The 25,248-nt window shown below is 38.6% G+C and overlaps 1 protein-coding gene across 4 annotated transcripts in view; it reads left to right on the top strand.

Annotated features, from left to right (window-relative positions):
- The window catches only part of NAV3 (neuron navigator 3), a 252,315-nt gene that overhangs the window by 179,164 nt on the left and 47,903 nt on the right, over window positions 1-25,248 (top strand). For 2 of the 4 annotated variants that reach the window (XM_042815979.1, XM_042815980.1), the window contains exons 13-16: window positions 12,529-12,667; window positions 15,844-16,114; window positions 18,208-18,913; window positions 20,429-20,917. In XM_042815979.1, the coding sequence (XP_042671913.1) occupies window positions 12,529-12,667; window positions 15,844-16,114; window positions 18,208-18,913; window positions 20,429-20,917 (1,605 nt within the window). The remainder of the gene's footprint in view (window positions 1-12,528; window positions 12,668-15,843; window positions 16,115-18,207; window positions 18,914-20,428; window positions 20,918-25,248) is intronic. The other 2 variants (XM_042815983.1, XM_042815984.1) reach the window with 1 other exon arrangement.

A 25,248-nucleotide genomic window follows, 5' to 3' on the forward strand; every position in this document is an offset into this window, starting at 1 on the left:
GTTTTGTTTCTTCCCCAAGAGATCTATGCTTTTGCAAGTCCTCCTGAGCAGGGGATTTTAAAAGAAATGAGTTTCAGAAATAGTGCTATAAATAAAACAGTGTGGATTTCCTTCAAACTCTGCTGGAAGTTTCTCTATCATAAAACAGCAATAACAACGACAAACAAACAAAAAAACCCCAACCAATCAAAGGTCTGCCAGAAAGATGTGTTAGAAAACCTGAACCGAAGTGCTTGGTAAGGTAAAAGTATACTAAACAGAAAATCAAATAGTCCTAGGATGTCAGATTTATTTATTTCTTTATTTCAAAGAAATGCCTTGACTTCTACTAGTCTCCTTCTATTTTGTTAGTGGAAAGCGAAGAAGACGCAACAAGTTGGACTCGCACTGCGCAGTCGGCTTGTTTATTTTACACTGTTGTAGATTTCAAAATTCCCAAGTGCAAGCCATCTCATTTGACAGAGTTGAGTATGACCAGAGGCCTGAACCAGCAGCCTGTCATGTTCAACTATTCTGGATGCTTTTAATAGCAGTGTTGCAGCAAAAGGGGGGAGGCCAAGCAGCTCATTTCTTTCAGCGTGCTCCAAGGCATCATCTGTATCTTTTGTCTTAAGCAGCAGGAGCCCTGTGATGTTTTTAGCACTTTCCTGTAGCATGTGGGAGATGCTCCTGGTGGCTGCATCAGGTCGATCCATGTAAAAGTCTACTTGCATTCAAACTGCTGTTACTTGGAATGGGAACATTGAGAGCTGCCATATGAAGAACAGAGTTTTGATGGAAGGATGAGGGAGCAAGTGTCTTTCTTAAGCCAGTGAGTTAGCAAGAAGTGGAAGAAGGTCAGAGGTTTAACTGTGTCCTGTTTTGTTTTGCTATTTCTTTGAAAGAATTCAAAAACATACTAAAGTGAATGAAGAATCATCTCTGTGACTACGAAAAAGCAGTACTTTTGCAGTAGTATCTGCTTTGCCTTTGCAGTGATTGAAGAAATACAATCAAGACAGTGGTGTTTTTGGCAAGGACCTCTTTTGTGCTGCTGCAAAGGGTAGTTTTGTTTTACTTCTTACAAATTAAATACTTGCATAAAAGTTACTTCTCTCTTAGTTGTTCTTATCTCCTTTATTTGTAAGAAAATGCATTAGCACAGTGACCCTGATTGGGTACCAAAAATACCAAAATAAGGTTAAGTATCCCTTCACCCTTAAATGCATTCATTCAAAACAATTTTGTGACATTTTGTGGTACATAGGTATCCCAGTAAACCTGTACTTTTCCTGGAATTGTACATTTTGAGGTTTACACTTGAAAATTAATATTTTTATTAGGGAAAAAGTTGTTGACATTATACACATTGGTTATTTGTAGAGCTGTAGTAGTAAATATTGTATGGTAAACTTGTATCAGTGGTCCCATCTTGCCATAGCCTGTTCTCATTATTGTGGTAGCCTCTGCCCTTTCATTTCCCCTGTCTCCAGTAATTTTATCTGGTCTGTCAGAGAGCAAGGATTATCTGAATTTGGTTTAAATGGACACAACAGGGCAATTACAGGTGATAAGTAAACACACAAAATACTTGAATGATGTAAACACACTGTTCTTTCCATGGCTGCATTGCATGGGAGTGGCTCACTGCTGCAGGCCATGTGCTGGTGTCTGTAGTGTCCTTTGTCTCTGCTCTGTGCCCAGGGTGGAGACAGTGCTGTAATTTCATTCCTCAGTCTCTGCTCTGACCTTTGTGGGTAACATCCATCCAGTGTGCATCCAAGATATGAGCGCTGGTGGTCTCTGCACCACAATCCATCATCTTTCCACATCTTCCTGATCTTTTGATGGCTTTCCTGCATCCTAATTACTTGTGTAACTTTACAGAGTATTTTCATTCTTTGTTCTCTTAGCAGGAGGTGAAGAGGATGCTGTTCCTTTTTGTTCTGATTCCAGCAGAACTACAGGCTTCTTGCTCATCTATTACTGTGTTTTTTTTTCTCTTTTTTCTCACAAGGAATAACTGCATTGAAGAACTGCAATGTTTTTGTGGAATTTTTGTTTGTTACTAGGTTTTCTTTTTCATGATAACTTTATTTCCCCACTTACCAAGCTGTAATTTTCTGGGCTTTTTCAGGCGGTAACAACAAATAGCAAACTTGCTTTTTGTATTACTAAGCCTATTTAAAAGTTCACGCAACCACAAAGATAAGTTGCACTGAAAATCTGTCTTAATTATAACCCTCATATTTGCAACCCTGATATAATAATCAGTTTGCAAAGAGTTTAAAACTCGTTCTGAGGTGAACTCACAGGTGTCCTATGCAGCCAATTGAACTGGCTGCTAGAGCTCAGTCACCAGGGCCCTGCAGGTAACTGTCCCAGGTAGGATGCTGTGGGCCTGCACTCATGGTCCTGTGGGTATGTAAAGCTTTTTATGCATCATTGTCTCTTCCATTCAGTCTGTTCTGCTGCTACATTTCCTCTAGCACACGAGCACAACCTGGAGAGGATGAGCCAGAGGACTTTTATCACTTCTTGTCCTCTCCCACCACCTCTTTCTGCCCCTTGGTGTTGAACTCAGTGTGCAGCCCCATCATCCTGGAATCCCTGAAAGTTTAGAACCACATTCATTAAGCAGTTGGTTAGGTCCTGGTGTGTTAGAGTAGTAAATCCTGTCAGGCTGCTGTTTATATACCTCATGGGATATCATTCATTATTTTTTTCCTTCTGAACATGCTTAGGAGATTGAGACTGAAATGGGTCCCCTTTTCAAAACCATCAAAACCACGCTGACAAGTAATGAGCAAGGGCCTGAAGGCCAGATGTGTACAAAGCATTTCAGTTTCTTTCCATACTTAAATGACACTAAAAATTAGGCCATGCAGAACAAAGAGAAAGTCCCTTTCTCCTTTTTACTAAAGCAGTAATCTGGGTCTCACTCAGCAGACTTCAAGAAGAGCAACAAGTGCAAGCAAGAACCTCGACAAAAATAAGAAAAGAAACAGCTTTGTGTTCAGCTTGTTTGTTAGCCAAATTGTTGTGATGCTGACTATAAGCAAATAAGCACATTAGACTTCAAACAATAGGCTTACCCTCTTACCTGAACATATTTATGTGGATCAAGCTCTCATAGAGTTCCAGCGTTGAAGGTTTTTGTTAAAAGCCCCTTGAGGCATCAACCTAGCAGCTTTTCCCACAGTCACAACCTGTTGCTTAACTCAACAAACCAATAACCTTTCGAAACATCACTGTCTTCAGACATGCAGGGAGAAATTACTTTGAAGAATGGGGACGTGGGAGGACACCCTTGCTTCCCAAGAGAGAAAAGAGAGGAAGGAAGGGAAGGGGAAAGGGGAAAGGAGAAAGGAGAAAAGGGAAAAAGGAAAGGGGAAAGAAGAAGGGTAAGGAAACTATGAGTGGTGACAATAGTATGTCAAAAGCAAGAAACAGTTCCCAACCTTGCTTCACTGCAATAGGAAAACTGTGGAAGACTGTTGGTTTTAAGTGTTGGAGTTTTATAGAAAAAAATATCGTGATTAGAATAGAACCATTCTGCTAACATAGTTATGTATGTTCTTTCTTTAGATTGAATTCAGTCATCAGCAGGAAAAACAAATCCCTGTACGTAAGCAAAAACAAAGTAGATAGTTCTAGCAATAGAAATTCTTAACAATAAGAGACTATGCACAGAGAGGATGTTACCAATAAATCAAAACCTTGATATCAGGCAAATAATTATAGGGAAGAGTTCTCTGAACAATTATCAGCAGGATCTGTTTGGTTTCTTCATGTGTTGTATAGGCACGGTTGAGTGAAGATCTTTGATTTTTCTGAGCACCCCTTCCTCCCCTCAGCTAATTTGACTGGCAGTTTGCAAAGGTGAATGGCAAACTGTGCTTATTTCAGGGTGTTTTTAAAATGATTTTCCTTTAAACACACATGTGGTTCCCAAGAGATATTTCTTTACGCTTGCAGGATCTCACGTCTCTCAGTTTTGGGGGGATGCAAATTGACCATGTACAGAATGAAGAATGACATTTGTACTTCTTAAAGAGGCTAGATAGCAAGGAATAAAGTTGGTTTTGTATTTTCTGAAGAATTGCATGGGCTCTGTAATTTGTTTGTTTATGTCTATTCAGCTGGTGTTAATTAACTTGTCTGATCTGTGTTTGAAAAATTTAAACATCTCTTGGATCCAAACAGTGTATTAAAAACATAACAACCAGCAGCGGGAAGATAATTCCATCAAAAGCTTTTCTCTCTTGGCTTGTTATGATATTGTCAACAGTTTTGATGGAATTATTTCCTTACATCTTGCTTCAGCCCATATTTTCGTGTTTTCCATAGGCTGTTTGAAATGTAATTAAAAATAGATGCCGTTTGTCTTCCTCGTGCAAAAAAAGAACTGTACATTCCACAGGAAAAAAAAAAAAAAAGAAAGAAAAAAAAAACAACAAACTTCTTTTAAGTTGAAAATTTATTATTTAGGTAATGCCTAATTCAATTTTGTAAGTTACTTCTTCTGATTGTAGCAATATTCTGTTATGAATTTAGAGCTAATTTAGACTTTCCACTGTCCCTCTGATGTCATACTACACATTATATTCAGAAATAAGTGCAAACCAATGAGGGGTTCTGGTGAAGAATTGTTCAGGTTCTAAGATGTGAAAAATGAAGTACAGAAGGTTATCACAAGAAATGTAAATCTTCTATCAAATCTTTTTTTTTTATTATTTTTCCCCCCCCTCAGGCTCTAAAGCCAAATTATTTCTTGAAGAACGTATTTAAAATGTGGAAAAAGAAATACGGAAGCATATTGACATTGCAAAAATACATTTTTGCTCTATTTATGCTTTAGTAGGATATAATTTTTTTCAAATATAAAACAAAAATCCTCCCAAGGTGATGCTACACAAAAACTAATCCATAAATGCATTGCTATTCTTCCTAATTGTAAACATTTTTCCTTAGAATATGCTAAATAAGTGCATTTTGAGATGTGCATGACATGATTTTCTATCAGTGACCCCAAAGTAATGCGAGATTAATGCTTCAGTGGTTGCCTTGTTTTAGTATGACAGATAATGCATTAAACTTGCTGAGGAAAAGGCAGTGAAGTATGAGTCCAGCTGACTACATTTTCATTTAGCTATGAGGACAGAATAGCTATAATGAAATTTATAACCCTGGACAGCTTCTGGTTTGATTCAGGGCCTGGGATTTTGCTCTGTGAGTCTGTGGATTGAAACAAAGTATTGATTTTATGAACTCTGTGCCATCTTGAATTTGTGTGCAAGGGGTCAGTGTATCTGTTTTATGAATAATGAGCAGGTGAGCTCCCAGTAAAAGATGTGAAATGGATTAATTCACAATGAACTGAGCTTTGAAGGAGAGAGTTCTCCAGCTGATATATTGACATGCTATTGAGGAGTTGCTCTGAGTAAAACAGTCCAATTATTTTCTTATATTACCTTCTTAGTGAGCTAAGAGATAATTTATGTTCTCAGAAGTCAGCTAGGGGAGTTGCTGTAGTCTTTATTTTAAAGCTGAATCTTAGTCTTCCTGAAATGTGCTGAAATACAGAGAAGATGATGGTTCATGGCAGCAGCCTGGACTTCATGCTGATATACATTTTACTAATACATGGTAGAGAAGAAAAAAGCACATGTGTGCAGTATGTTGTGGAGGCTGATGCACTATGTTCCCTGCTTTATGGATTTAAGTGTGTGGGACTAGTTTAAGCATGGACTGGTTGTAAATGAGTTTTGTCTTACTTTTGCGGGGTCAAACGTGTGCAAGTAGTGTAGAGCAAGATGCACTAAGTTTAATCTTTTTACTGTGGGCATCTGGTTTAAAGTCATACCACTCACATCCTTTCAGTCTTTGCTTCTTAACCGTTGTATGCACCTGCCTTTGCACACTAGTTAGAGAATTAAATGTCAACCTATGATTCCCTGAGTCACAGAGAATGGTTTGCATTGTAGGCGACTGTAAAGCCCACCACTGTAAAGTTCCAACCACTGGCCATGGGCAGGGCTGCCCCCCAGCAGCTCAGGCTGCCCAGGGCTCCATCCAACCTGGCCCTGAGCGCCTCCAGGGATGAGGCAGCTTCTCTGGGCAGCTTTGCCACTGCCTCACCACCCTCACAGTAAATAATTTTCTCCTAGTATCTGACTAAATTTCTAACTTGTGCAACTGTTCCAAAAGCTTGAGTGTTCTGAAGAAACCACACTTTTCCAGAATTCTCACACTAATTAGAGTCTTGCTGCCTTCATTAGCCTGATGATCTGCTTGAGAAAAGCTTTTTTATTTACTTTCTTAGGCCACTTTGGCTGGAGACACTCTCAAACATTAATGAATTACACCACTATTGAAACAAATACCAGGCCCTGATCCAGCTTTTCAGTATGGTGAACTTTATTGAGCTGGTAAGTTTAAAGGCTTATAGGAAAATGCTGAAAATAGAAACAAGAAGGGTGGAAGGAACAATCATTATAGTTGTGCTCTCCATTGTGTCTTCTCTGCAATTAGAGACTGCTTTGATTTTCTAAAACCAGTACTGTGAATGAAGAATAGTTTTGTGTATCCATGGAGCTAACATGGATTGTGAGCTCCACGTTCCTCTTGTCATTTACCTTCAGTATTCATTGCTTGCCCAATGAAGTGCTTTCTGTGCTTTTGGCAGTCACTCAAAACATCTTGAAAATGTTGCATATTTCTGCAGATCTTTTTTATGTAGCATATGATGAAGTATTCTCTGTCTTGTTTCACTGCCTCTTTGCCCTGGAACTCTGCTGCTTGTCCACCTGCTGTGTAAAACAGTGTCTTATTCCATATAAAATATTCCTCCTTTGGTTGATATACTTCAGTGTGTGAACTTAAAACTGGATTTTTTTTTTCAAGCAGAGAAAACTGAATACTTGTGGAAAATAAACACAAAAGTGACATGAGCACAGCTGAGTGCAATTTATCTTTCTGTTCGAGAGAATACTTGTGGAGATATGCTTACAATCTTCATTCAGCTCTACATACTGTTAAGTATTTTGACTTCAGACACCTTGCTATTTCCAGAGTAACTAAGCAGCAGAAAGGTCAGTAAGAGGATTATTACAGAGAGATCTTCTTAGTACCACACACTAATTAAATGCGACAAAGGGTGATAGTGGAAACTAACCAACTGTGTAGATAGCAAGTTGTGGATTCCTAGACCTCCTGGAGTATTTAGAATTTTATTTCAAGAATTTTGAGCAATTTGTGGAGAACTGGGATTTCTGTAGTATTCACAGGCACCTTCTGCAATTAAATCCAGTTCAGAAGTGACTGTCTTTTCCAGTGGAAATATTATTGCTAGCTTGAAAATGCATGAGAATTGTTAGGATTTAAAGCAGCCAAGATAGAAACAAGGACGAGTTTTAGAGCTTTAGCTGGTGCAAATACTCTGATAGGCACATCTGATGCATCAAAGAAGGCCCAAACCACAGATCCTCTGAGTAGAAAGCAGATTGAAAATGTTACTGCAAAAATCTCAGGCAAACTCAACCAGCATGAGGTATGCTTCAGAGAAAGGATTCTAACATGCTGGCCATAAATCTAACCAGGAATTGGGAAGGAAGCCACTATTCTGTGCCTGTCACATGGCTAGGCGTGCTTTTTCTACGTCCCGTATTGAAGAGGCATTCCTTCTGCACAGATTTCTTTTCAACTCTCTGCATGTCTGAAGTGTTTTAATAATTATCAGAATTAAGTATTGGTAGAACTAAATGCTATCAGTATGAAAACAACTACATGGGGTTGTAAAGACTCTCAGAAGTGGGAAAACAGTTGCTTGTTTCACCTGAATGCATGTTTCTTGTGCAGGTGCATTTGCAAGCAATCGTGATTTGAGCTACTTTCCCTGAAATCCAGAGTCCTTGTTTTATATAATCTGAAGTTGGGTTTTTCATTTTTAAAATAGTTGTTTGGAATTTTGTATATCCCTTGTCACTCATCACATGTGGTCCCTTGTTTTACTTAGTAAGCAGGTCGAGATGCTGGTAATCTTATTTTTGAGCTATGCCTGCAGCACATGGTAGTTTCAAAGAGCATGCTTGCAAGCATTACATCTTTGCAAGTTAGATGTTAAGCTCTGAAGAAAATTAGAAACACTTTATTCGTGTCCAACTTGTTAAAAACTTTGATTGAAGCAGTCACCTAATAACCTGCAGGTTGCAAGGAGTCTTCAATTATGCTCTGTATAGTCCCTTCTGCTACGGAAGTCTTTCAACTTCACAAAATAATGACAAGAAACAGCATGCTTTAATGCAAAATTCAGGTTCATCCCTAGAGCAGACATCTTATGAGTACTAAATTAATGAAGTGTTCCTAGAGAACAAATACCAGTATGTGGTTGGGTTATTAGAAACTGTTACATTTATTCACAATGTGAACTGGCTTGCTGACTTGCTCTCGGTTTGGTGTTTTGAACCCCAGACCACAGCAGATTGAGGTGAGCTCAGCTGAGCTGCCACATGTCTGGATAGAGACTTTGGACCATTAGTTGAATGAAAAACTAAAAAGTCTGTGCCCAGCAAAGTGTGACTTGGAGGAAATTTTTAAATTAGCTAGTTTTGATAGGATTATTACCATAAAAGGCAAAATCAACATCCTTAATATGAGGATTATGACTTGTGAAACATCAAGGTAGTTCTATTCCTCTTGGGATCCAAGGGTTTCCTAAAGAAAAGGCTGCCAGAATCTGTCAAAATAAGGCATATATTTCTTAGCCTCAGTCTCTCAGATAGCACAGCTGCATTTGCTGAGCTTTCTTCTAATAAAATCAACCTGACGCTGATATTAAAATAAAGATTTTGCCAAAGTTACAGAAAGGTAAGATGTGCTTTTGTGACATGAGTCATTAGTGAACAGGAGGGCTAACCTGACTTGTCATAAACTGTGTAGGATGCATGAAAAAGAGAAAAGTAAATGAAAGACTAAGTTAAAATGAAAGATAAATCCTTTCCAGTATATTAAAATCTATATTAAGTCCCTTAGGTAGGCTGACAATGAATAATGTCAATATTATTTTGGTGAAGGGTAGGAGGAACAACAGCAGAAGTTACACTGAAAATTTGCTTCAGATTAGCAATAATGGGTTTGCAATCCAATGGTAACGAGCATAAAATTTTACTGGATTTCTTTGTCATATATTTTTTCCAGTTTAAAGGAGAAATGAATATGAATCATCAGGAAATGTTCCAAATTTTAAATGCGGCATCTTCATTATCCAGAAATTATATTAACTCATTTGATGGCAGCTATACTTTCTAGACACAAGTAAAGGGAGCTCAAAAGGCAGAAGCACTGTGTGCTAAAACAGAAGAGATTAAACTGCCTGATCAAGTTAAAACAACTCTGGACAATGCAGTAAAATAAACACAGGACAACGTTCTTCATTACTTCATTATATGGTCTGCTTTGCCAGAATTACCGTTTTTTTACTATATATTTTTAGAAAGATCTTACAAAAAAAAAAAAAAAAGCGTGTCAAGAAGGAATCAATTTCTGCTTAGAAAAATGACCTATAGGAAAGAAGGAGATTTCGGTAATCCTGTTGCTTCAGATATTCTGAATGTTAGTAGAAAATTTTGAGTATGAAAGCCCCCTCATTATTAGAAAGACATTAAGGCCCTGGAGTATGTCTGGATAAGGGCGGTGAAGCTGTGGAGGGTCTGGAGCATAGGTCTTGTTGGGAGTGGTTGAGGGAATTAGGATTGTTTAGTCTGGAGAAGAGAAGGCTCAAGGGAAACCTTAGTGCTCTCTACAACTGCCTGAAACTTGAGCCAAGGGAGGTTCATGTTAGGTGTTAGGAACGATTTCTTTTCCAAAAGAGTGGTGATGCACCACTCTGCCCAGGCTGCCCAGGGAAGTAGTGGACTCACCATCCCTGGAAGCGTTCAGTAACAGTGCAAATATGGCATCTAGAGACGTGGTTTAGTGGACACGTTGGTAAGGGTTCAACAATGGATGGACTAGATGATCTTGGTGGTCTTTTCCATCCTTAATGATTCTACGATGCTATGATTCACATTTAGAAAACATCTTGAGCACCTCCTGTCAGAAAGAAAAATTCCAGACAAATATAGTGATGACTCTGAAAGGTCAATAGTGGAAGTGTCAAAGTAATCTTGTATGTATCTTACAGGATGGCCATGAGTGTTCCCAGAACCTACTAATAATCCCCTGGTGAGTGAGGTGTGATGAGTGTGAAACACTACAGAGAAGCCATACAGAATGAGCATAAAATCATAGTCATTTTTGCCTGACAACTTCAGCTGTTGATGTGTTAATATTTTGTGAATCAGATGTGGACTATTTCTGAATTCAGAAAACCTGAATCTTCTTACTGAGAAAAATGAGCATAAAATGAAGCAGTAAAAAAATTAAATAGAATAAAATAATGAGAAGACATAAGCAAATTGAATTAAATGTTGATCTTTATCCCCAGGGCCTTACAATAGACTCGAGAAACTGATGATCAAGTATTATTAATGTGACTGTCATACTCAGAAATTCATGTTGCTTGTGCAAGCGCCCAATACTTTGAATCTATCTTATGACTGTTTACTTTTAAGAGTGATGAGGTGATATCATTGTTGCAAAAAACAGATCACATGTTGAAATATTTGTTTTTATTCAACTTTAAGGTTCTTGATTTTAGTAGTTACACATGTTATGTTCTTATGTGATGCATAACTTTTCAGTAATGGCATTTAGCATCAGTGAAATTCCATATCTCATAGCCACTGAAAAATACAGACACTATAAATGTCTAGTGCTTCAGAGAGGGCTCTAAGGTTAATGTGGACAGTCTATAATATAATGGCTTAGATATGAAATCATATTTTAAAATAACTTGTATGTATATTGCCTGGTAATGTTGCAGAAGATGAATTTATTTATTGTCATTGTACTTAACAGTGAAAGCACAGTACTGTAATAAACTCTTGCCCTCCAAAATACATTTACCTTGTCACCGAGGTAGCTTACTAATTTGATTTTCTACCTTTCACAAAATGAAGATAATGCTTGCTGCAGTTGCTATGATACACGACTTGTGCACTGAACTTTCTGGTGCATCATTCTATTGTCACATTCTGTTGTCACACAATTCGTTGTCACTGCTGCTAGGACCTTCTAAACACTTATGTGAAATAGTTAATTGAAGCTTGCAAAACAGAATTTATTGGTATTTTCCTTGCATTCTCTGAATGACTAGTAGCAATAGTACTCAGATGTAACTAGACTCTAGGGCTAAATATTAGAATCTGGGTGTGAATTACAGAATCTGACCTAAAAGGCAGAATGTGACATAGGCAGCAGAAGAAGATGTACCCTTTCTTGTTTTTTGAGCTTTAACATTATACCTAGACATGTCACCTAACTTTGTTTCTGCAAAGGTTATGTGTCTGTAATAGGCTTAATCAACCCTCTACTCCAGGAGGGAGAAAGAGGTATAAAATGTACCTTCATCCTGCAAATCTATGATATATTTTAAAATAGGATAAATTGCCTCCTTTTGGAGGCTTCTTAGTTAGAAAGGGTGCTAAGGCAGATAGATCAAATGAGGTACCTAACTTTTAGATGGCTAAAACTATCAGAGAGAGAGAAAATCCACAAAGTGGATTTTTTAAAAACCCTGGACTGGGGATAACCCAAAGCAAGATTAGCAGGTGAAAATGTGGCAGAATTGGAAGTATACAGCTATAATGTTGGATACAGCAATAAGTTAAGAGCCACGGTGGTCATAGTGTAATAGCATGGAGAAACATGCTATTTGTGTGGAGTTGGGTCTGAGAAATACCAATCCACCTCCCTTCAGTGGGAAAACAAATCTTTTGTGAAAGTAGATAGATGACAATTCTGTAAGAATGGCTTTTTACTCATTCACATTCTCTGCCTCAATCTCCCAAAACAGGAGTTGACAGCCTGTGTTTCTTGAGAGATGTATAACATGTTCTCTGTCAACTCTGGTGACTGTATTGTCAGGGAATCCTATTATGATGGCATTGCTCCCATGAGACAAAGGCTTAAGATAAGAAAATAAAACTTTTGGAAATACTGGCTTCCTACTGACAGTTGATTAGGCTGCGAAAGAGATGCTCCTTCTATTTTTCTGTAGCCTGGAAATCTATCAGGTGTTCTCCAGGTTATTAATAATGATTTAGCTAGCAATACCAGGTAGATTTAATGGATTTCCCTGCCAGTGTACTGAATGTGTTCGCAGTGAAGCGTGAAACAACCTGTTTTAATGACTTACCTTGCTTGCTTAGACCTGATGTTAATTTTTTCAAAGGCAACTGTTTGTTTATTAATTGAACAAGAAACCATTTGTCAGTGAGTGAAAAATTAATTTTAAGGTCTGAAAACTATTATGCACTGTACATTACAAAACAAAAGTGAAAATTTTCTGGTAAACCTGTTGAAAAATAAGTAATGCTGTCCGTTGATTTTGAGATGCTTTCTTCCTATTGGTACAGTATGTAAGTAGATGTACTTCTTTCACTGCAGCTGGGATGACAGCAGCTCAGTTAGTAGTGGCCTCAGTGACACTCTTGACAACCTCAGCACAGATGATTTGAACACCACCTCATCTGTCAGCTCTTACTCCAATATAACTGCCTCTTCAAGAAAGAATGCTCATGCTCAGGTAAGTAGTTTTCCATTGCTATTTCTTGCCACACCACTCAGGTATGCAGTATTAAACAACAAACAAAAAAGCCTTTGTAACAATGCCTCCAAAACAAATGAAATATCTATATTTTACCAGCTCAGGTCCTGTCTCTGGATGTTAGTTTGTATTTTGGATAGGGTTATGGACCAACACATCTCCTGAAGTCTTGTCCAATCCTATTTTCCATAGCCCCACAAAGGAAACATTAAATGTTTAACTATCTCTTAAGTTTTAATTATTTGGTTCCCTGTTGCAGATGAAATGCTGCCCATGATTTGTTGGTCTCTGTCACTTTTGATTCATAATTACTGTTTTTTTCCTTTTAAATCACAAACACTGATCCTTTTATCCAAGTTTTGCACAACGCTGTGAAAGCTGTATGTAGTGTCAAAATAGAGTTCTGAGAAATCTTTATATAACCTTATATAAAGCTTTATATATGATACATATATTTATGTATGTAAGTAAGTATGTACATACGTGGGTGGATGGATGAATGGATAGACAGATAGATAGATAATGAACAGTTTTTGTGCCAGACACCCTTCTATTTCTTCCTAGCTAACCTTAAAATTTCAAGTGATAAAAAAGGTGATGTGGGCTGCTTACAGGACTTGGTTCATGAAAAATCAAGAAAAAAGGGAAGAGTTAGTCCCGGTAGAACAGTATGGCATCTTCTGTTTATAAACAAGGAACCTCGAGACTGAAAACTCAGCATAGGAGAAAAGTTTTTGCCTCTAGTGATTTCATGTCAAAAATCCAGGAGCCAAGACTGACACCCTGAATTCCATAGAGACTTTTGCAGGCAGCCAGTGCCTGGAGTTGAGAGAACCATTTTTGTAGATGTGGACTGTGGTGGACTGTGTCAATATGAGAACACATTTTTTATTTCCCCACAGACAATGGAGAAGTCTGGGAATGGAGATGGTCTTAATCTCCATTCTTAAGCAATAGAAGCTCTGGAATGAGTTTCAGGCTGCTTCTGTACTCATGAGATGGTACTCACACAGATGCCAGCATTCTTCAGTTTTTACCATTGCTTTTCCCATTCAGTCAGGTCCTCCCATGGTTGCTAACTGGAGATTTGCTTCTCTCTTTTCATACCAACAGTAACAGCCAGCTGGGTCCTGGCTTCCTTGTTCCACTGCACTATCATCATCATCATCACTGAGAAATCTCAGACTGACCATTTAACTCTTTCTGGGTTTTCTGCTTGAGTGAACTCATCTTCTAAATACTCATTATACTAGCTGCATTTTGTTCTGTGATAAACATAAAAGCAGCATGTTTTCAAACACTGCTTTTCTGCCAACATTGCATTATGTCATGAAAGCTATGAACAGACTTTTATTAGTTTTCACATCAAGCAGATTAATCAGAGAAATGAGTATTCCAGACTGGCTGCAGTCTGAGCCAGAAGCTGAGATAAGCACAGTATTTAAGGATTTTGCCAGCTGTTCTCCAGGTGCAGGACATAATCTTGCAACACAGAGGTCCCTTTTGCCATCTTCTCGTGATTGTAGCAATGCAGGCTGTCTGTAACCTGAGGTTTACATTGTGTATTTTGTTGTTGTTTACATACTAAAACAGGATTAACGTTGCTGTTGGGGTCCAGTAATAGTGAAAAAAAGGCTTTTAAAAAGCGTTGTTTTTGTCACTCCTTGGAAATGGTGCAGTTTGCTTCAAAAAATATAGAGCTATGTGTTCATAACTGCTCAGTTATGAGAAAAATTCTGGGAACATTACACATTTGAAAATAGCACCAAGACAAACTCTGATATGAAGGACCCTGTAATATTTGTGTAGAAGTTTTGTTTAGGCTTTTTTTCCTGACAGTCCTTACCCCAAATCTGTGTAAGCCTCTCCAAAACAGATATGAAGTTTTGAGAGTGCTGACTGCCTCTGTGTTTTCTACGCTTTAAATGAAAAATGTATAAACAATTACTGATTACGCTGATTATCTAATCAGTATTAATCCTTCTTATGACAGCAGTGTCTAGGAAACAACAACAGAGGTGTCTCTGTGAAGGAGCTGTGGTAACACAGACTAATAAATAGCTCTCCTCTGATCACGATCCAGTTTGTAGGACTGCTTAGGGTGCCTGTATAGGGACAGTGCTGTCACACAATAAGTAGTGATACCTGACTAACACACTGGTTTTATTGTTAGAGGTGTAGGTAAACTAAATGTAAAGATGAAGGAGGAAAGAGAACAGGCTACTGGGATGGTGATGTGCCAGTGAGGCTTGAGACTGAGGTAGGGAGGCTTTGGGAAAACGGAGGAGGAAAGGTGACAACAAACAACCTGTCAGCACAGAGATGGTGAGTCTCAACACCAGAGGTAGGATCAGTCCCTGGCATTTCTATTTAGGCCACTTCCAAAGCTGATATGGTGCCTGCATTTTGGGCTGCTCCCTGAAGCATGCTGCTTTCACCTGGGGCTGTGGGGAGGCAACTGCCACAGCACTGTTAGGTCGCCTGGGATCTTCCACGTGGGTCTGAGTTACTGAGCAAGCATGAGCCCAGCCGATTACCTTCCCTCCTGGTGGGGTACTGCTTGCAAAAGCTGTTCTTCTGGCTGATGCACCTAGAGCAACTTTCTTGATCAAAATGATTAAGCTTAGTGGAGGAAAATGTGGAGAAAAGCCATCATCTGCAGCACTGATAATGTTAGTAGAGATGTTATGCTTTGTCACTGATGGCATAGCATAATCAGTGCTGCTGAGCAGTGGTTCTAACTTGGTTAGCAGAAGATTTCAGCAGGCAAATAAAAACAAGAAAGCAGCCTACAATGAGGTTAGCAGTATCTTTAGGGATCGTCCCAGTCAGGCTTTATTGAAACCCCTCAGCACAGTAATTCTTCTGTGAAATTCATAGGCAGATGATAATAAATAAGGTGTTACAGCTGATGATGAGAGTAAATTATGTTTTACTTCATACCAGCTCACCTATGAAGGGAAGAGTTGAATTCTTCTGAAAATAAGAGTATAAAGAGGAAAACGTCTTTCCCAAAATAGGAGACATTTTAAACAAGAGTTTTCCATGTCCCTCAGTTCAAATGCAACAAGCTTATTCTTCTCTCTTCCTGGGACTTAAATCAGCAAGTTCTGAAGGTGCTGAAACTGACTGTTTTCCATACTAATTTCTTGTAGCTGAAGACAGACTTGGAGAAGCGTTCAGTTACAGACAGCGAAACTTGGGGCAGCACTGAAGAGCTGAAGAAACCAGAGGAAGATTTTGACAGCAACATAGACAGCAGTGGCAAGTGGAAAGGCCTTCCCTCGGGGCTGTCTGAAGAGTCGGAGAAGGGGGGACAGAAAGCCCCCCTCTCACAGACGGGATCCTGGAGGAGAGGAATGACTACACAAGTGGGAGCCACTCAGTCCAGGCACAAAGCAGGGACCAGTGCTCTCAAGACCCCAGGTAGGACATTTTTGTAGTTCAGTTTCCTGCATTAAGAATTAAGCTTTACACTTTTACTTCACTTATAAGCAATAAAGACTTTTTAAAGGCTTGAAAATAGTTAATGGATGTTACAAGTGAGTGGCAGACATCAAAAACTGTGTTATTCTCACAAATGATTCTAAGCCAAGATTGTGTGCTACATTGCAGAATAATAAGTTATTAATCAAACATGTATAGATAAGCTGTGATTACATTTTGTTTTATTATCATATCAGTACACAACATCTACCAGGGAATTCTTTAAAAAAAATATTTGGACTCATTTCTGCCCTGTCATTATTCTCTAGAAAAAATAAACCTATACTGAACATATGTGTAGAAATGACAAGAAGTTAAAAATTGAGTTTAAAAGTTTTAACCTCTAAAGGTCAAACCAGGGGACTCAAATTTAGTGTTTCTGAACTAAACCTAAATTGCCACATTATATGTATTGTAGGTATCTTCTAGTCTATTTTTAAGAAATAAAAATTCTAAAACTATTCATTTTACAAAATTCCTTCTATTCTAGATGACTTCTTATCTTCTGAAAAGCTTCTAAGGAATAATAGCTGCTTTTGTAATCTACTTTTGCAGCAAAAAAATCCAAAGTTGGTGGAAGCCATCAATTAGTACCTTCTAATTTATCATTTTACTAAAGCACTATCAATCCTTTGTAGGACATTTTCTAGCACTTTTGACCTGTCCCGATGAAACATTTAATGCGTGTGTATTAACCCTCAGTTGTACTAATAAGGAACTTCTCAGAATGAACTTATTGTGAGCCACTTTTGTTTCTTAGCAATTTGGAACTGCTATTAGTCAGCCTCTGATCTTGTATGGACACTCAGGATCATTGCAGCAGTCAGTGCTCATGTGGTTGCAGCAGTGACACCCTCATAATAGCAACTAAAAAAAGAGAACCTACCAAGGTAGCCACGTGCCAAGATAAATTTCCCAGGTCTTCTGTTTTGTGGAAGATCCAATTGAACTTGCTACTATGCAACACAGAATAGAGGCTCTTATTTCTTGAGTATGTACTAGTAGCCTGTGTGTTTGCAGTGCAAGTGCCTGATCAGTGTCCTGGTGTGTCTTTGTGTGGCATAAAATGTGCACTGCACAAATATGCAAGTGGATTTATTTCTGACTTGTAATTGTTGCTCCTTGTTAAAGTTTAGTTCATTAAGAAAAGTCAGGCCACCTACCTCCAAAAACTCTGTAATCACTTGAATTAAATATGAGTTGATGTTTTTGTTATGCCTAATATTTGTGGCTAATTAAGAATGTACAGTAAATACTTAGAGATAAATCAGACAAGAACAGAAATAGCATTTTTGTCTGCCACTTTTTTCTTTTTTTGAGATAGAAGAGTATCTTATTTAAACCTTTCTGAATGTCACAATAATTTTATGTAGGAATATATGGCATGTAGGCAGTCTGGGAGAGCCTCTCCTGAGGCTCTTGAAAAGACATTAAGGATAGGACAAAAACTATTAACTCATATAATTGATATCATTATAGATCAAGAAGATTTGTACCATGACAACATAATCTCTCTGATAATTTTTGTAGCTAACAAAAGAACAAATTTAGTGATAAGCTAAAAAAGTAATTGATGAAAACCAAAGAACTCAGTAAGTACCACTGATTTCTACATTCATAATTAATGTCATTCTTCAGGAAATGTTAATTACATGTCGTGTTTTACTTTCAAATAGTATTTCTTACATATAAAATACCATTAATAGAAAAAGAAAACCGAAACAGCAGAAAATCAGATTGTTTATGGTCTGTCCTGGAGTGTTTTGTACATCCACACTTTCTTGCTATGTATAAAATATGGAAATATTCAGGAGGGCTTCAGAGTTTAATACTTGAAAGCTTACTTAGAAGTATTATACCTGATCCTGACTGCTTATTGGGAACTGAAAAAGTCCTAAATGGATCTGCTTTTTTAAGATGGTATTTCTGTTTACTTTTTCATTTTGAAATTGTAATCACATAGCATTAAAATTAGATTTGGAGATATTTCAGCTTCAAACACAAGTGACCTTTTCAAATATACTTTTACTTAGGAAAAACAGATGATGCAAAAGCTTCAGAAAAAGTGAAAACTCCTCTGAAAGGAGCCTCCATTCAGCGCTCTCCATCAGATGCAGGGAAGAGCAGTGGTGACGAAGGAAAGAAGCCTCCCTCTGGTATTGGGCGATCAACTGTTACTGGGTCCTTCGGGTTCAAGAAGTCTGGGATGGGATCTTCTACCATAATCACTGCAAGTGGAGCGACTATCACAAGTGGATCGGCAACTCTGGGGAAGATGCCCAAATCCTCAGCCATCGGTGGCAAGTCCAACGCGGGACGGAAGACGAGCTTAGACGGTTCTCAGAACCAGGACGATGGCGTTCTGCACGTGAACTCGAAGACAACGCTGCAGTATCGAAGCCTGCCTCGCCCATCTAAGTCCAGCGGCACTGGGATCCCAGGCAGAGGTGGGCACCGCTCCAGCACCAGCAGCATCGACTCCAATGTCAGCAGCAAGTCTGCGGGCGCTGCTGCCACCAAACTGCGAGAGCCAAGCAAGATTGGGTCCGGGCGGTCCAGTCCTGTCACCATCAATCAGACAGATAAGGAGAAGGAAAAAGTGGCCGTGTCTGATTCTGAGAGTGTCTCACTGTCAAGTTCCCCAAAATCCAGCCCAACTTCAGCAAGCGCCTCTGGCACACCGGGACTTAGGCAGCCAGGATCCAAATACCCAGATATTGCATCACCCACATTTCGAAGGTATGCGCTTTTCTATGAATTCCTTGTATTGCTGTAGATAAAGGAGAGATTTTTGATGTGTCAAACAAGTATCTAGTGGGCAAAAAGGATTTTTGGAGTATATTTTCCCATAAGCAGAGAACCAAATACAGAGGCAAAAAGGGTAATACTCCTTCCCACAACACAATTATTTGTTTAGGCCTAAAGACCTCTCCAGACATGACATGGCTATAGCTTGAGCTTTGGCCGTGGCTATTGTTTGAGCTTTGACCAATTTAAGTACATTCTCATGATGATAGTTTGAAAGCTAAAATAAGTTCTTAATGACTGTTCAAGCACATGAGAAGTTCTTTCTCAATATTCTGATATATCCATAAATAGGACACCTTGTTAAGGCACGTTCTGTCACTTGAACAGGTGGTGTAGCCTGTTCAGAGAACTGATGAGCTCTGTAGGTTAATGAAGTATTTTCTTGTACATTGTCAGCAGCTCCAGCTGGAAGAGTTTCATTTTCCAAGCAGCTTTCTCATGTCTTTCTTCAAAAGCATTAATCAAAACTAAATTTCAGTTGGAAATGCCCTACTGTAATGTTTTGGGATGTGAAAATCAGCATGCACTTTTGGGTGAAGCAGTTCCATTGCTGAAAAAAAAAAAAAAAAAAAAAAGCCAAGTCTGCCTTCTGGTGGCTAGTTACCGAAACAGCATCTCCAGCTGCTGAAGGAGCTGCAGCTTGGTTCTGTGGGCTTGGTAATAAGTAAAACAGATTCTTACATTATTAGCCATGCATTTTTCACATCACGATAAGCTTTGCATTTATTTCTCATTAATTTATGAGCTGCACTTTAACTAAAGCTTAATACATTTTCAGTAAGACATTGAATCATCACATGGCCTTTATTTCAACAGTTTTAGAGTATTGGGGGACTTTTTCATCGTCGCTGTGGACAATTTCTTCTGTATAATTACTGGGAGCAATTATGTGAAATACACCTCTGCCAGGACTGCCCTTGGAAACAAATGGGGCACGTTTAGCTCTGGTGCAGTTTATTCTGTCTGAAGGGACCACAAGAGGAACTCTGCACAAGAGCAACAAAGGAAAATTTTACAGAAATACTCAGATGTTAGTTAAACTTTGAAGGATTTTGCAAGTGTTTGTTGCAATCATTTTAGCAGATTTGAGAAGCAAGAGGTTTAAAAGCCTAATGACTGTGGGAATGTTAAATTCCTGAATTTGGGTGAAAGTGTAATCTGTTCATGCAATAAGACAAAAATGTGCTTAATTTCCCTCTCTCTGGGAGGGTCTGCATGTGCAAAGAGCACATCTGAATAGGAGTAAATAATAGCTGTTGCTAATGAAACAAACCCTGATTATTATGATATGGTTAAGTGAATTTAATTTTGAGATGCCGTTGAACAACTAGGTAGGCATGGTTTTAGTAGCAGTAATTAAAATGTGTCGTTCGGCTCTTAGGATGTTACGCCATGAATGTTTACTGTGGCTATCAGTTTCTCTAAAGCTATTTGTTTTACATTTAGGTTGTTTGGTGCCAAGGCAAGTGGTAAAGCTGCCTCTGCACCCAGTACTGAAGGTGTGAAACCCACATCGGCAATGCCCAGCCCTAGTACCACCTTGGCACGGCAAGGCAGCCTGGAATCGCCGTCCTCGGGCACAGGCAGCATGGGCAGTGCAGGTGGGCAAAGTGGTAGCAGCAGCCCCCTCTTCAGTAAACCTTCGGACTTAAATGCAGATGTTGTAAGCTTAAGTCACTCCTTGGCTTCCAGTCCCGCCTCAGTGCACTCTTTCACATCAGGTGCTCTTGTGTGGGCTGCAAACCTGAGCAGCTCTTCAGCGGGCAGTAAGGACACACCAAGTTACCAGTCCATGACTAGCCTGCACACCAGTTCCGAGTCTATTGACCTTCCTCTTAGCCATCATGGCTCTCTCTCTGGACTGACAACAAGCACTCAGGAGGTTCAGAGCCTGCTCATGAGGACGGGAAGCGTCAGATCTACTCTTTCGGAAAGGTGAGCTTGCCTATAGATACAGTGACCACAAAACCAGTGAGAGGCAAAAGGACAGGAGCCAAAAAAATGAAGCCTGCATCCATTTTCCTAAAGGGACGCTGTTTAACTAGCAGTCTGGTCCTATATGTAGAAAAGGATCAAAGGAAGGAAAGAAAGCTGAAAGCTACTGCAGGCATTGGATATGGAATCAACCACCTTTTGAGGTTTTACAAGCACTTTTTTCTATCTTGAATTGTTTGGGTTTTTTTTGTTATTGTTCCCTTGTTCTGGAGAAGAACCAGAGAAAAGGGAACATTGTCTAACTAAAGGCATATCTATCTAAAGGGCCACACAGTGAGTCCTGCATGCCAGTTCTGCCTTCCCTCCCAGCATTCAGAAGCTCCACAGCTGTCTCACTGCCCCTAAGCTAACAAACCTGCACCACATGTGGGACCCCACCAGTTTTCTTCCCACAAGCACAGTGCAGGGGCAGAGCTGGAGGGTCCCTGCTTTCAGATGACCACACATTAAAGTATCCAGCCCTGACCAATTTTTCTTACCTGATAATCATTACACAGACATTAAAATACAGTTTCCCTTGCAGGAATGTTGTTTAGAAAACAGGAGTTTCATCTGGAACAGATGGACAAAAACAAGAAAGGGTTTTCCCCTGTTTGCTCTGTGAAAGACTTATGCTTTACCACTTAAGTTATAATGCAAAGTGGTGTAGCCACCCTGAGAGAAAATTTCTTTTTTATAATTTAACTTTTTTTTATGGAACATTTACTCGAATTTTGTAAAGGAGACAAAATAAGTGTTGGTAGGCAGTCAGTTTTCACATCCCGTGAAAATTTCCAAGATTTGATAATGAAATTCTTGTCTGACATGAGGATTGAAAATTCAATGTTCTCAATAGGTGTGCAGCATCTGATTCAAAAAAGAAAATTATAGTGAGTCAGAAATATTTAAAACATTTTAAGGGTAAAACTAGTTGTTTGGAAAATGCACAATTATTTAAAAGAAAGGAAAAAATTTTTGTGTACATTTGAAAAACAGACTGTTGAGAGCTTTTCTCCTTTGTATTAAACCAGAGATTATTCAATACCAAGACTTTCCAATGGAAAGATTTCACTTTCAGTGAAGCAGCATGGAAAACAAACAACAAAAACAAAAACAAAACAAAACTAGATAACTTCTGGTCAAATCTAGATGGAAACTCTCCACACATTTCATTCTCTTATTTTGCCTTCAGAAGTATTACTGTATCAGCTCAAATCACACCTCTAACTAACATCATTACAGTTCTATATATGTATATACCAATGTAATCTTGCAGTTAATAGTACACTGATACATGAGTGATTTCGTGACTTGCACTGTGCCTTTAATTTTTCTAATAGCAATTTGCTTTGTATGCCATCAACCAAGTATTTCTCAGAACATTAATTATCAATATTTAGATCAGAAAACCTTCCACTGATTTTTATGACTGTGTATATGGATGGTGAGGTTAATAAGATGATGTGGAAGAGTGGTGAATTTATGCTAAAGATCATATTTATGCAGGGGATGTTAAACATCACATTTGAAATGTTAATGGTTTGGCATAAGTTCCTGAGCAACCTCTGCTTCTAATCCTGTATGTATTTGTTCAGTGACTTAATTTCAGTGGTTCCAAATACTTTGCCTTTGGCAATATTTTAAGATTCAGATTTGTCCGTATGGGGAAATCATGGTCATGTCGAGAGAGAAACATTTATCATACTGATCTGGCCTCAAACTTAGCAAATGCACCTTGAGAAAAGGGTGTCCATTCTGGAATTATAGCCCCAGTAGGGTTTTTGCAGTTTTATTTTTCTAAAAGATATTTTACAAGTGATGTGTGATTTCTGAGATGTTTTATAAAGCAAAACCTCCATGCTGGAAAGTATTTCCTCAAAACAAAAGCATTATTTTGCAATGCTAGCGGCAGATATATTTGGCAAAGTATTGTATGGTTTTTCCTTTGTAAGCCATTGTGGGGGAACCCAGGTTATATCCTAGAGTCATAGAGTGATCCTTTGGTCACTCTAGAGCTTGCATAAGACTGAATGAGCAGTCTGCACAGTGAGATATACTAACATAACGTAGGGACAAGATCAGAAAGACCAAAGTAAAAAGTGACAGACCTAGCAAGCCACATACATTCTCTGCACAGAAAGCATAGGGAAAGGTGGAAGAGAAGAGAGAACTAATAAAAAATATACAAATAAATTTATTTTTTGCTTTCTCGAATTACTGATCATAGTTTGATAGCTAAGCATCACTAATGGCATGCATGCTAAAAGTGAATGAAAAGGTTAAATATTACTTAGGGACATCTCCAGTTCAGTTGTCTGATGAACTTTTCAGTTCCCTGCTTCAGACAGAGTCTGAATTGGCCCTGCAGTTTCTAGGAATGAAGAAGAGGTTTTAAAGGGCATGTACTGAGTAAGGGGAATGATGAGGAAGGGTGGGATGGAGGTGACTGTGGGCAAGGCCTCTTCGACTTTATGTCCTTGGAAAGAGGATGTTAAAACAGATTAAATAGCAGATAGCATGGGGTCTGTCATTACCATCCTTTTAAATAATTCTGGGCTTTGTGATTAAAGGATAGGAATTGGTAACTGCAGTAAGAAATCTGAAACTTAGTAAATTTTCATGTGTTGTTTCAAATGACATTCTCATAAACAAATGAGGGAATAAAGTAAGGTGCTTGGCCAGGTTGAAAAAGAGTTATCTGAATAGTGAGCAATTGTTTGTTAGATTGAAGGGATATAACAAAGCACAATATATTTTCACAAATACAAAGTAGAGAATGATGAAAGGGTGTCTAAGGAGTTGTAATGCCATTTCTGGAGGATAAAGCATTGTCCCAGTGATCTATAATCTGATGTATCATGGAATCATATAATCATAGAATGGCATGGGTTGGAAGGGACCTTTAATATAGATCATCTAGTTCCAATCCCCTTGTAAGACTTATAAAGTAGTTATCCCATACTACTTTTTTGAAAGAACACAGAAAATTAGATGAAAATCTCAAGCCATGGGTATCTTACTAAGGGTAGTAGCCCTTGGCTACCTTCAAGAAAATAGCCACTAGCCATAGAAGCAGTAAGTCTACAAGGTCTCCGCCACATGTGCTCACGCACACCTGGCAGGTCTCAGACCTTCTGGGGGCACTGCCCACAGCCCTTCAGGATACTCACCAGGCAATGGCAAACATAGGCCTCCTGACAACTGCTGAACTGTACAGCATCAGAGTCTCTTCCAGCCAATTTTTATGTCATTCCACAAAGATTTTTCTACTGTAATAAACAGAAAATATATTCTGTAAATACTGAAAAAAAAGATTCTTTTCCAGCAAAATTTGCATCTCTCTCAGGGCCTTTTCCAGTTTTGCACTAGTAGCTTTAATTTAGATAAGTCTACTTCTTTTGTTATTGCAGTGTAACTCACAGTCTGGAAGGGCACTTGTATTTCAGCTTACATCAATTTAGAGTGTTTAAAATAAACTGAATAGTTCTGTGTACTCTAAAATAAAATTCTCAACTGGAGTTAATTGGTGAAATAACACTGGTTTAATTGATAAAATTTTCGATGGGTAGTCATCACTAGTAATTAGCTTAATACTTAATTGCTGTTGAATATTACAGATTTGCCTTTTTTTCCTGGTTGGTCTTAGTGACAGCAACAGATGCACAAATAGTGCAGAAATACAGGAATTTACAGTGCAGTTTTACATCAGCAAAAATGGCTGCATTTCAAGATTAGCAGAATTGGAAGTATTTTCTAATTACATGATTGATTTGTTTTGGTTTACTTCATTAGAACATGGTTCAGTTCTGAGAACCATGAATATGCATTGATACCCATTTAAGCACTTGAAGATTTCAATTGTTATGACTTATCAGCTGAGTTGATGGTTTTGTGATTTTAAAGGTGTGAAACAGTGCATCATGTATCAGATTTTCTGGTGTGCTCAGCCAGTCATGTAAACTCATTTGTAAGTCCCATATCAGCTTGGCTATCCTAGATTGCCCTCAGCGTTCCTTGGCTTGCAATAATTTATTTTATTTCATAGCAGCTCTGCAACAGTTAAATACAGCCCAAAGATATTTCATTATGGCCATTGTCTGCCTTTCCCAAATTGAAGTCAACACCAAGGAGAAGGAACCAAAAACTGTAAGACTCCCTGGGGATTCTCCCAAGAGAACTTGCAGATGGGTGCAGCAGTGCAAAATAAATGAAGGGAATGGATAGATGGTGGGATCAATCGTTTCAGCCTACAGGTACAGGTATATTTCTGCAAGAGTAATTTTGGCAATTGA

Source organism: Centrocercus urophasianus, unplaced genomic scaffold, assembly GCF_019232065.1.
Source record: "Centrocercus urophasianus isolate 14NV4802_14NV808 unplaced genomic scaffold, USGS_Curo_1.0 seq_15, whole genome shotgun sequence".
NCBI classification, from domain to species: Eukaryota; Metazoa; Chordata; class Aves; order Galliformes; family Phasianidae; genus Centrocercus; species Centrocercus urophasianus.